The 13,463-nt window shown below is 47.4% G+C and overlaps 1 protein-coding gene across 1 annotated transcript in view; it reads left to right on the top strand.

The window, feature by feature from the left end:
* The window catches only part of LOC140915987 (coagulation factor XIII B chain), a 46,172-nt gene that overhangs the window by 8,023 nt on the left and 24,686 nt on the right, over positions 1-13,463 (top strand). Inside the window, exons 2-3 of the mRNA XM_073356731.1 lie at positions 1,653-1,853; positions 3,960-4,145. Coding sequence (XP_073212832.1) covers positions 1,653-1,853; positions 3,960-4,145 — 387 coding nt within the window. The remainder of the gene's footprint in view (positions 1-1,652; positions 1,854-3,959; positions 4,146-13,463) is intronic.

The raw sequence follows: 13,463 nt of genomic DNA, 5'->3' as shown, positions 1-13,463 counted from the left end.
CACAAGCACCTGCAACACCATGGAGAAGTATCACTTTCTATTAATGTATTCAGAGGCAAGGTGGTCTGGCACTAAAATTAGAATGTGTGCGCCATCAATTGCCCCACAACAGTTAGGGAAACCCATCTCTGCAAAGCCATCCACTATGTCATGCACATTTCCCAGAGTCATGGTCCTATGCAGCAGGATGCAATTTATTGCCCTGTACACTTGGAGTAATAAAGCCCCAACAGTGGACTTTCCTACTCAAAATTGATTTGCGACTGACCCGTAGCAGTCTGGATTCGCCAGCTTCCACACAGCGATTGCAACACACTTCTCTACCGAAAGGGCAACTCTCAATCTGGTGTCCTTGTGCCACAGGTCAGGGGCCAGCTCACCTCATAGCTCCATGAGGTTGCTTTATGCATCCTAAAGTTCTGTACCCACTGGTCGTCATCCCACATCTGCATGACAATGCAATCCCACCAATCAGTGCTTGTTTTCCTAGCCCAAAAGCAATGCTCTGCCATATGCAGCTGCTCTGTGAATGCACAAAGCACTGATAAGTTGTTGCTGTCCATATCGCACTTGGGTGCCTGCAATTCATCCTCTGTTAACTTTGCAAGTAACTGTGCTGCCATGTGCGATGTCCTCATGACAGCTAACAGCGCATAGGAGGGAAGTGCAGGTTCCATCCTCTCTCATTGCAGATGCTGACACGCACTACAAAAGAATGACAGTTGGAAAAATGGCGCAAAAGAAAGCCAGAGACCTTTGGAGGGGTGGGATACAAAGCGGTGCATGATAGTACATTTTGCACATCCCAGGACACCTAGCGATGGATGGTGTCACTAGGCACTGTGGGATACATACCCACAGTCCATTGCTCTCACTCTTGACAAAGGTGCCCTTTGAATGTGGACACGATCTGTCGACAGAGGGAACAAATGTAGTCATGCTTTGGCAACTTTGCTTTTGTTGATTTCCCCTTGTTGGCATTAGTTTCATCGAAAAAACTTGCCAGTGTAGACAAGCCCTTAGGTCAGGGGTCTCAAACTCCTGGCCCCCAGGCCATCTGTGGCCGGAGAACCTCCCCAATGTGGCCCCTGGGACTCCAGCAATTTTGGTCTCTCCCTTCCAGAGCCTGTATCCCAATCCCCTACCCCAGACCTCCTCCCACACCCAAACTCCCTCCCAGAGCCTTCGGTGGGGGGGGAGGAGTTTTGAGGGGGGCAGGTTCTGGGTGTTAGATTTATTACAACCATAAGGCCTAGAACTCTTTTTAGATGAAAACTGAGGTTCTAGACCATCTGAATGTGTCTAGCATGCAACATAAATAGATCAAGGGCTGAATCCATCCCTTAGGCCATAAATTTTGACATCCCCTTTCTAAATATATTACCTTTTTAGTTTCACTGAATCTGCCCATTTCTTGTAGTATAGGACAAGGTGAAAAGAAATGTCTTTGGTTTTCAGTATAATTACTAACAACTAGGCAAGTCAAGTATAAGTTTAAAGGGTAAACGGTTGCAGAATTGGACCACATGTATGAACCCTAGGTACCTACAGAGCATTCAGCCAAGCCAATTAATTTCAAATTAATCCAGAAAGCACTGTTATATGCATGGGATAGATTTGTAATGAACAAAACATAATTAAATCTTTTGTAGATAAGCCTTGTGATTTGCCACTCATAGAAAATGGGAAGATAGCTCAGTATTATTATAGTTTCAAAAGTTATTATTTTCCAATGAGTAAAGAGAAAAAGATTTCCTACACCTGCGTGGCTGGCTATACAACTGAATCTGGGAGTCAAGATGCAAGGATAACATGCACAGCAACAGGATGGTCGCCAGCACCAAAGTGTTATCGTAAGTCAATTTCATTGGCCTTTTTTGTTTCCTGTGGACACTAATGGATTTCACCAAGAGGGTGTAGTAATGAAACCATAAATTAGGGAAAAATTAGGAAGTGGAACTGGATATTGACAGTGTTTTTTTTTACCTCTCTCTGAAAATTGGTACCAAACCCAGCAATATTGCCTTTTTGTGAAATCAGATAAATTCATAGAGGATAGGTGCATCAAGGGCTCTTAGCTAGGATGGGCAGGGATGGTGTCTCCAGTCCCAGTTTGCCAGAAACTGGGAATGGGCAACAGGGATGGATCACTTGATGATTACCGGTTCTGATTAACCTTCTGAAGCACCTGGCATTGGCCACTGTCGGAAGACAGGATACTGGGCTAGATGGATCTTTATTCTGACCCAGTATGGCTGTTCTTATGTTCAGAACATCCCTATTTATTTTATATTTTCAGTGTTTGTGTTTTCATTATTATTTTTATTCAAGGGGTACTGGATTCCCCTTCCATCCTCCATGATGAGCAAATGACCAATTTCAGTCAGATTTTAGTTCACATTGCCTCCCCTCATCTTCAGTAATTTTGCCTCTTACAGGTGGAAACCCTCCCCCAATACAGAAATTTCCTGGCTCATCAGCAGGGGTTAAACAAAGTGAAAGCTACACTTTGGCATCAGTAGGAGTTGCCTGCAGGTGACTGGTTGGCTGCTTCCTCAGTCAGTAAGAGCATCTCAGAGAGTATTTAGGGTGTTACCCAGGGTTTTCAGAACCCAAAGCAGTGGTAACTTGACTGTTTCTCTTCAGGCAGTGTCAGGAATAAATCAATCGAGACACAGCTCTTCTGTCTGATAAATGATTGGTACAAACAAGAATGCTTTAACCTAAAACTACTTTATTAGCTTTCACGTGCACACAAAAAAGTGCTCTAGCAGTAGGTTCAGAGCATCCTACACATTTATATTTACCCAAAGTCTGAGATGGTTTTGAATAATAAACAACTAGAATTACGTGCGCCCTCCTTCCATCCAGCCATTAGGGAGTTTAGGTGCCAGCTCCTTGCCCAAAGAAAAGCTTCGTTGGATTGCTCCAAAGTGTATCCTTTTGCCTAATCTTTTATAGCTAACTTAAACTAAGCACATAACTCATCGCGACTTGTAGTGGGTCACCACAGTAACCCCAATGGGTCACCAATTCTCCTAATTTAAGCAACATACTCATTTATCTCTTAACAAAGCATTTTGTGTATCTCTAGTCATAACATTAAAATTTATACGTAGGGGCGCTTAAAACCAAGGACTGTTCAAACATTCCTTCCATTCTCATGGTACATTAACTCTGTCCCCCCTCCCATTCTCATTAGCAGAAACTGCAAACATACAGCTGTTTGGCCTTGCCTCTCAAAGCCCTAAGATTATTTATAGCTATGTGGTATTTGGTTTTCAGCTAGCAGTGGCTGGACATACAAAATGGCTGACTGCAGTAATGTCAGGTTCCAGAGTTACACACAGTAATATCAAGTTCTGAGGTTATGGAGGAGTGGGGAGAACATCTGTGCCTCGTAAAATAAATTGTAAAAACACTGAACTCTTTCTTGCTCTCCTTGTGCTCTCATCTGCTTATGATCTGCTGATGGTCATCAGTTCCCTTCCTGGTGACCTTTATTTGCTGCTGGGAGAGAACTCTCACTATGTCTTTGCAAGTGCTCCTATTTTACTCACTGGGAGAGAGTCTTATAGCTTGGAAGGTGAGTAATTTCTCCAATTCTCAGGACTCACTGTGTGCACTGCAGTTTCAGTAGTGATCTGGAACAGAATAAAGAGAATAGTTAAGACTGGCAAGAAAGAAGATTGTGTGAACCCCACCACTGTCTAGCTTCACCAAACTAGGTGACTTTTATCTTTCTAATTTCAACATTTAAAATACCTATTTGATATTGGGTTTTTTGTTACTATGTCAGGAGAGTAACCAGATAGAAAAATCGTTGGGCTCGTTATCTCCTCACTGTAGGCAAATATAGGAAGCAGACAAATCCCTATGTACATATATACTTAAGTTACAGAGAAGCATAATACTCTGTCAGTTGCCTCCTTCTAATCAACCTACTTATTTTCATGTAGAAAAATGTAGGAAACCTCTCTTGGAAAATGGCATCTTCTCTGATACAAAAGTGTCCTACAAAATATGGGAACAATTACTGTACAGATGTGCTCCCGGCTATCAAACTCCAGGAGGTAATGCTAAAGAAACAGTGCAATGTCTTCCAGAAGGATGGTCTTCTCACCCAAGCTGTGCTACAAAGTTTGGTATGAATTTACATTCCTCTTTATAATTGACTTTCTTTGTATCTTTGCTGCTATACAATACCATTACAGCTGGAGTCTCCTTGTGTTAGGGCAGCTTTTAAACTCACTGTGGCAAATTTTCAGCTGGTTGAAATCAATGGGGCAACATCAATTTGCATTAGATGACGATAGTCCCCATTGGGACTACTCACATCACATGCATAAAGTTAAGCCTGCATGTAAAGGCGTATATAGGATCATGGGCCAAATAGGTAGATAATTGCTTAAACGATTGAAACCGTCCACATTTTCTAATGAGGTTAGGGATAGTATAAATACTGTTTTACATTGAATGCTTCTGTGTCCTTCCACTGTTAGGATATTAACTTCAGAAAGGGAGCTACTATACAAACACCATAGCATTGAATGACAGTGGGTGATAATCTCTATTGATGTCACATTAATACTAACTTACAATGTAAAAGTGTGGCAGTGAATAATTAAACTTAAATGTGTAGACTTATCTATAGATTATGTTTTAATTATATTAATTACTTAATGTAACAGGGTCCACGACCCACCCCTCTTCCTGGGGCCCGCTTTCTGCCTCCAATAAGTCTCAGGGAGGCTTCAGGGTTGTGCAACACCTGTGTCTTTATTTACCTACAGTTATCCCATCACCAGTGTCTATCTGTTTACAAGGCTTGCAGGATTAGTCACCTCCTTTACAGGCAGAGTCAGCCTTCAGCTAGGAGGCCTCCAGTTCCCTCCCTGACTGACTGGCTTCTCCCTGGCTGCCCCCAGCCTTCTGGCTTCCTCCAGCCCTTATAGCCCTTGGCTTGTCAGGCCAGCAGGTGTTGCCAATCCTCAGGCTGGCATCAGACCTTTTCCATCAGCCCCAATCTGCTTCCCTTGATTGGAGCTGACTGGGCAGGGGCTAATTAGGTGCTTTTGCCATAGCATCCTGCTACACTTAAGCATTCCCAGTTATCACTTAGAGGGTTAACAGGTTCTTCGAGTGCTTGCTCATATCTATTCCAGTTAGGTGTGCGCGCGTGCTGCGTGCACAGATGTCACAAACTTTTTTCCCTAGCAGCTACCCCTCGGGCCAGCTGTGGAGCCCCCTGGAGTGGCGCCGATAAGGTGCTCTATATATGACCCTGCTGGCCTGACCCCCCTTCAGTTCCTTCTTACTGCCAGTGACAGTTATTGGAACAGTGGTCTCTTGTTCACAAGTGCTCCACTACTCCCTAGCTACTCTACTTATCTCTCTTGTTAGTTAAATGTTAGTTATTTGTTATCTTTAGTGTTACGTATAGTCGTTAACGCTTGAAGGGGTTTCCCTCTTCAACGAATGCCCTATGGGGCATGCCGTCCCAGGGCTTCAAACCTTGCAGCTCCTGTGGCAAGTCTAAGCCCACGGGCGACTCCCACGACTCCTGCCTTTGGTGTCTGGGAGAGGCCCATCAGGTGGATAAGTGCAGGATTTGCAAAGCATTTAAACTTTGCACTAGAAAGGAGAGGGACATTAGACTCAAACAACTCCTCATGGAGTCTGCTCTCCGTCCACCACAATACTTGGCCCTGAGTGCCTTGTGCGGAGCGCTCCTCCAGCGGTGCTGTCTACAGCGCCGAAAAAGGACTCGGCATGCCCCTCTAGCGCCCGGCGGTCTCCTGGGGCCCAAAAGCGCTCTCCCCGGCACTGTTCTCACTCTCCAGCCACCCGTAAGAAGCAGGCCATGGAGAAACCCCACAAAGGCCCGAGGTGGTAGTCGCACCTCCGATAGGACACGGTGCAGACCAGGGACATAAGGCTAACAGACCTTCCAGTCGGCCTCATCCTGCATGAGCCTCTGCCTCTCCGGGAAGCCCTGTACCGCCGGACTTCCTGCAGCTGTAGGTTGAGGAGGTCATGCTGCCTTCCACACCCGACAACTTTGAGGCCTCCAGAAGGCTCATTGAGATGACTGCGCCCAAGTCTCCGGTCTCGAGACCTACACCATCTTGAGCCTTGGCACGGTAAAGAGGCAAACTGGCTATCTTTGGGCTGTCTGCCCCCAGACCAGCACCACTGTGCTGCTCTGAGTCCCGGTACCGCACCCATGCTCTGCACCGGTCCGTCTCGTGGCGTCGGTCTGACTCGCCGCACTGGTCTCACAGCCTCAATCCTTAGAGCTGCTCCCGCTTGAGGTGGTCATCGGCTGACATGTCGTGGTCCTGCTCGAGGTCTTGGTCAAGGTCTGAGACCTTGTGGCACCGCTTGAACGGACACTGTTCCGTGCAGCGGTACAGCTCCCCATCGTATCACCGCACCTCTCCATGAGACTGTTCGTGAAACTGCTCTCCCTCGCGGCACCGCTCTCCACTGGCATGGCACCATTCCCCGGCACAGCACCAGTCGCAGTGGCACTCCCGTGGCCGCTCTGCACCGAGGCGAAGTCCAACATCTCAGCGCTGGTCGATCTCCCAGTACCACTCTTCACAACGGCACTGCCGATCACTGTCTGGATCTCATCACTCTGTATGGTACCCATTCCACCCATCAGGGGAAGTGGAACCCCCCCAGCACAGCGTACTGCCCCTCTTTGGCCGTCCAGCTCCCAGTCACCCTCTCCCAGGTCGGGTAGGGCATCGGAGGCAGCCCGATCACATCTGGGCAGTCTCAGACGGGATGCTTCAGCACCCTGCTGGCAGCCCCAGTGGCAGTTCTGGACTCCTTGGGTGTACCACCAAGCCCAGGGCGCCCCTCCAGGCGTCCCTCCACCATCACGTTCTGGGTCCTGTATTCCCGAGGCAGCCGTCAGTCGTCGTCCTGCACAAACCCCAGTGAAGGCTACACCCTGGGCCCAGGAGGAACCTGAACCAGTGGACCAAGGGGCTGTCTCAGACCCAACCCTGCTGGTCACCACCTCCTCATCCTCTCCTGATGAGGCAGTGGTGGGTACATCCGCATCCATCCCCCCACCCATGGACAATCGGGCCCTACAGGAACTCCCATGGCAAGTGGCCTTAAACATGAATTTCCAGGTGGAGGAGGTCATAGAAGAAGAGGACCCCATGGTGGACATTCTGACACCAGAGGGGACCTCTAGGGTGGTGCTGCCCGTTATAAAGACCATTCAGTCAAATGCCAAAACAATCCGGCAAACTCCGGTCTCCATTCCCGCCATGGCCAAAGGGTCTGAAAGAAAGTACTTTGTCCCCACTAGGGGACACTAATACCTTTTTACCCATTTCCCCCCCCCCCCATGCATAGCCTGAAAGATTCAAGGAACACAATTAAGTCTCTAGGCATGCATACCCTGGCGACTCAAAGAAAGCCGTTTAAGCCCCAGCTCACCCAGCAGCAATCTTTCCCCACTAGACTCAGGCAGGACTTCTCCTGCAGGAGGAGTAGATACACCAGGCTCAGACCATCGTGTCCTCCCTCTGAACAGGGCCAGGGACAGTCCAAGCCCGCTCCAGGCCCTAAGCACCCATTTTGAAGATGCGCATGAGGACGGATTACCAGTCCATATCCTAGCGAGTTATCTCTCTTCCTGAACAGTCTATTCCGCTTCTACTGTGCACGATCCCTTATTACATCGGACCAGTGGGTCCTCCGCATGGTAGAGGCAGGCTATTCTATCCACTTCTGCTCCTTCCAGCCCTCCCACACCCCCTTGCCCATTCCTCTTCAGGTATCCCTCTCACAAGCAACTCCTGATTCAGGAGGTCCAGTCCCTCCTCGCTCTAGGAGCAGTGGAGAAGGTACCTTGGGAGCTCAGAGGCAAGGGTTTCTACTCATGCTACTTCCTCGTTCCCAAGGCAAAGGGGGGGTCTACGGCCCATTCTGGACCTAAGGGAACTCAACAAGCACATCGTCAACTCAAAGTTCTGCATGGTCTCCTTGAGCACGATCATCCCCTCCCTGGATTTAGGAGACTGGTATGCCGCCCTCGATATGAAGGACACTTATTTTCACGTTTCAATCAACCTGTTTCACAGACGTTTTCTCCATTTCATAGTAGAGAAGACACACTATCAGTTCATGGCTCTCCATTTGGCCTGTGTACCAAATGCATGGTAGTCGTGGCAGCCTTTCTTCGCCTCCTTCATGTGCATGTTTGCCTGTACCTAGACGACTGGCTCATACGAGGCCGGTCTCGTCAGCAGGTAGAATCACAGGTACAATTGGTCTGGGACATGTTTGACTGCTTAGCTGTTATTCTGAATGTCAACAAGTCTGTTCTCACCCCAAAACGAACAATAGAGTTAATTTGGGGCAGTCCTGGATGCAAACCAGGCGAGAGCATTCCTCCCAGAGGCCCATCATCTAGCCCTCACACATGTGATCACCGGCCTTTGCAACTTTCCCACCACCATGGCGAGACAGTGCCTCAAGCTGCTTGGCCACATGGCATCCTGCACCTACGTGGTGCAGCATGCCAGGTTGCAGCTCAGGCCCCTGCAGGCGTGGCTTGTGTCCATGTATTACCCGGGCCACGACAGTCTGGACATGATGCTGACCGTTCTGGGACATACCCTTGATTCCCTACAATGGTGGCTGGACCCCCGCATGGTAAGCACCGGAGTACCGTTCCACCTCCCCCAGCCCACTCTGACATTGGTAACGGATGCGTCAGCACTCGGCTGGGGAGCACATCTCGGGAGTATGACGACTCAGCGCCTATGGCAAGTAGAGGAACTGGCTCTACATATCAACATCAAAGAGCTCAGGGCAATCCACCTCTCATGCCATGAGTTCCTGTCCTGCTTGCAGGGCTACTGTGTAGCAGTGCTGACAGATAATACCACGGCCATGTTTTACATAAACGAGCAAGGTGGAGCCTGGTCATCTCCTCTCTGCCAGGAAGCTCTCCTTCTATGGGAATTTTGTTTAGCCCACTCCATCCTTCTCCAAGCCTCATACCTGCCAGATGTTCAAAACGTACTGGTGGACAGCTTGAGCAGGCAGTTCCTCACACACGAATGGTCGATTCGGCCAGACATCATCCACACCATCTTCTGCGGCTGAGGGTTTCCCCAAATTGACCTGTTCACCACACGGGTCAACAGGAAGTGCCCAACCTTTTGCTCTTTCTGGGGTCACAGCCCGGGCTCGATTGCGGATGCCTTCCTGATCCCATGGTCCGGTCAACTACTATATGCCTTTCAGCCATTTCCTCTCGTCCACAAGGTGATTCTCAAGGTACTCAGGGACAAGATGGATGTCATCCTGGTGGCCCCAGCTTGGCCTCACCAGTGCTGGTACCCCACCCTCATGGACCTATCGATCCGGTCACCGATCCGCCTACCTCTCACTTCCAACCTTATCTCACAGAATCACAGTTGCCTCCTCCACCCGGACCTTCAGTCGCTTCACCTCATGGCCTGGAGGATCCGTGGTTGAACCAAGTTGAGCTCGCCTATTCGGACCTGTGAGGCAGGTGCTCCTGGAAAGCTGCAAGCCTTCTACCAGAACCACTTAGAAAACCGTTTCCACTTTGCTTTGTATCTGGTGTGCCCAATGGCAGGTACTCCCACTCCAGGCTTCAATCCTGTGCATCCTGGACTATTTGGTGCATCTGAAAGATCAGTGCCTGGCATTCGGTTCTCTTAAGGTTCACCTTGCGGCTATTTTGGCATTTCACCCAGGCGTTTCTGGGTGCTCAGGGTTTACACACCCTATTGTGGGATGTTTCCTAAAAGGATTAGAAAAGATCCATCCTCCGATGAAGCCCCCGGTCCTTGCCTGGGACCTCCAATTTAGTCCTGTCTCGTCTTATGGGTCCTCCCTTTGAGTTGCTAGCTTCATGCTCGCTCCTCCACCTTTCCTGGAAGGCTGCTTTCCTAGTTGCCATCACTTCGGCATGACATGTTTCTGAACTACGAGCCCTCACATGTGGGCATCCGTATACCATCTTTCATGAGGATAAGGTGCAGCTTAGGCCTCACCCAGCCTTCCTACCAAAAGTCATGTCCCGCTTCCATGTCAGCCAGGATATTTTCCTGCCGGTTTTCTATTCAAAGCCGCACGCCACCCTCCTTGAGCAGCAGCTGCATTCGCTGGACGTTAGAAGGGCGCTCGCCTTCTATATAGACCGAATGAAGCCGTTCTGCAAAACAACCCAGTTGTTTGTCGCTCTAGCGAATCAGATGAAAGGTTTGCTGGTCTCTTCCCAGCGGATATCCTACTGGATCAGGGCATGTATTCGTACTTGCTATGACTTAGCGAAGATCTCTTCGCCTGTTGTCACGGCTCATTCCACGAGGGCTCAGGCCTCGTCAGCAACCTTCCTGGCACATGTGCCCCTCCAGGAAATCTGCAGGGCTGCCACATGGGCTTTGGTGCACACCTTCACGTCGCACTACACCATCGTCCACCAATCACGTGATGATGGGGCCTTTGGCAGGGGGATTCTCCAGTCTGAAATTCCTTGACTCCGACCCCACCTCCGAGGTAAGGCTTGGGAGTCACCTAACTGGAATTGATATAGAAGAAAAAACGGTTACTCATTTTTTTGTAACTGTTGTTCTACAAGATATGTTGCTCATATCTATTCCATGCCCCCCACCCTCTGTCTGAGTAGCCATCAAGAAGGAATGGAAGGGGGTCGGGCCAGCAGGGTCATATATAGAGCCACTACAGGGGGCTCCACAGCTGGCCCAACGAGTAGCTGCTAGGAAAAAAAGTTTCAGACATCCGTGCACATGGCACACGCGCACATGGCACGTGCACACACCTAACTGGAATAGATATGAGCAATACATCTCGAAGAACAACAGTTACAAAAAGGTGAGTGTCAGGGTTCCCTCCCCACTCTGAACTCTAGAGTTCAGACATGGGCACCCGCATGAGAGACCCCCTAAGCTTATTTCTACCAGCTTAGGTTAAAATCTCCCCCCAAATTCTTCCTTGTATCTTGGATTAGCTAACGCTGCCACCACCACGTGATTTAGACAAACTCAGGGAAAGGACCACTTGGAGTTCCTACTCCCCCCTAATATCCTCCCCCCATAACTCCTTTCCTGGGGAGGCTTGAGAATAAACAAGATGAGCACAGACCAACCTTGGGTTTTTTTAGTACACTTAGAATCTGATTGGTTTTTTTTTTTTTAAGAGAAACAGAACTTTATTAGAAAGAAAAACAGTAAAAGAAGCCCCTCTGGAAAATTAGAATGGAATATAATCTTACAGGGAAATCAGATTCAAAAACACAGAGGATTTCCCTCTGGGCCAAACTTTAAAGTTACAAAAAGAAAACCAGGAATACACCTTCCTCTCAGCACAGAGAAAATCACAAGCCAAAACAAAAATAAGCTAACGCATTCCTTTGTTCGTACTTTACTGACTCTAATGGAGTTGGATTGCTTGTGTCCAGCAAGCACACACAGCAGACAGACCAAAACCTTCCCTTCCCACCCGCCCCCCTCCACCAACCAGATTTGAAAGTATCTTGTCCCCTTATTGGTCCTTTTGGTCAGGTGCCAGCCAGGTTACCTTAGCTTCTTAACCCTTTCCAGGTAAAAGGATTTTGTGCCTCTGGCCAGGAGGGATTTTATAGTACTGTATACAGGACGGTTGTTACCCTTCCCTTTATATTTATGACAGCGAGTAACCATTTTTTCATGTCCTAAGATCAGGTCCAGTATTATTAAAATTACTATATAACTGGGAACCTCGATGCACACAGTGGCAACACTCATGCTATAAGAACTCTTTTGTGTTTACAAATAATTTATTAGTACATTCAGGATAGTCACACACACACACACTGTAACTCAATAAGGTAGATAGAGATAACACAGAAAGTACACCTGAACATCCATACTCACACCATTCCTTGCAGAACAACCTTAAATGTTAGCCATTATCTTCCTCATAACCGTCACCTTCTTCATCTTCACCAGTGGCCCTTATTCTTACATCTCTCTCTCCTATTGCCCACAGGTTGGGATATAACTTTTATAATACGTTACGCTGATGCCAGTATGTCTAATGCATATTCAGTAGGGGTATTTCCCCTCTTCCTTATTTGTGTTTTCTCAATCTACTAATGTTGAGGTGTCCTTCTATAAGTTAGTATATTAATGATTTCAACTCTTTATCATATATGTCAATTTGTTGCCATCACACTCTTGTGGTTGGAGGGTCCTTCCAAAACTTTCCAATAGCTGGTGTTAGCTAATGCTTCTATGGTTGGCTGATGTCATTATGGACAAAATTCCCCTTTACACTCTTCCAGTTCCCCAAAACTTAGGGGTTTTCTTTGGGCCATTTATCTATGCCAAAGTTCATAGGCCTCATGCTAACTGCTGAAGCCAATGTCTGACAGGATACAAGCCTGTAGGTTCCTTGCATTCTTACTGAATATAAGAACGGCAAGGCAGTGAATATAGTAAAGGCAAGCTAGCCCTATGGGCTAGAAATATTGACAGTTAAGTAAATTTCCATTGTAAAAGTAGAAAATGTGGTAGAATTGCATTGATTTCCATCTTCTGCACGTCCATGCAGACTTTGGCTCACTGTGTCAAATATAAAAACGTCTGGAGTGTGGCCACCCCTTGCTTTCCTGTGGCTTGTAAGATAGTTCCACTGGAAAATACAACAAAGTATGATTAGAAGTAGTACATGCTAAAAGCTAGAGCTGGCTGAGTTTTAGAATGTGAGTAGTACATTTTATTCATTTAGGGTCAATTTTTCTTTTGAGTTTAATCTGTTTGCAATTCAGAAATACTCAGTGAATGGTAAAAATACAGAGAAGCACTACAGTTATTTGTAAGGTTTATCTATGGAGTCGTATTCGTAGTTCAAAATATATTTTTCTCTGGCCCCTGGCTGGCTGCCCTACCCTAGAGAAACAGCAGGCATGCCTGAAGAGAACTCTTTGGGCCTTGATTCTCTCTGGTAAAGGGTGGACTCGGAAGGGAAGGTTCCATTTCTTTTGCTATTTCCATTTTGAAGAGTGCAGGATTTTTATGACCACCCTACTAGTATAATCTAAATCTTGTTGTCACACACGGTACGCTTACTGCTGGGTGGGAATGTTGGTTTATGTCTGTGAGTTGCAGTTAAAATCTCAGCTTCTTCCTATAGCACCCTGTCTAACAGGCAAACTGCTAAAAGCTCCTATGCTCTCCCACGCTACAGTGAGATACTGTGTAAGTATATGTAAAGTTGGGAAGTTGCAGAGTCAGCAATACTGAAACAAACACATGTATGTATCTGAATGTACTTATTTGAATCAGTTTAGTCAAACATGGCCGTGCATCTGGTGCAAATTAATCCATTTCCCTCCAAACTTTGTTAATAAATGTATATCAGAGGACTTGAATAACTGGTGCCCCAGCTATTTA

The sequence above is a fragment of the Lepidochelys kempii genome, chromosome 8 (assembly GCF_965140285.1).
Source record: "Lepidochelys kempii isolate rLepKem1 chromosome 8, rLepKem1.hap1, whole genome shotgun sequence".
Lineage (NCBI taxonomy): Eukaryota > Metazoa > Chordata > Testudines > Cheloniidae > Lepidochelys > Lepidochelys kempii.
The sequence above is the reverse complement of the archived record's forward strand: the minus strand, read 5'-3'. Positions and strand labels throughout refer to the sequence as shown.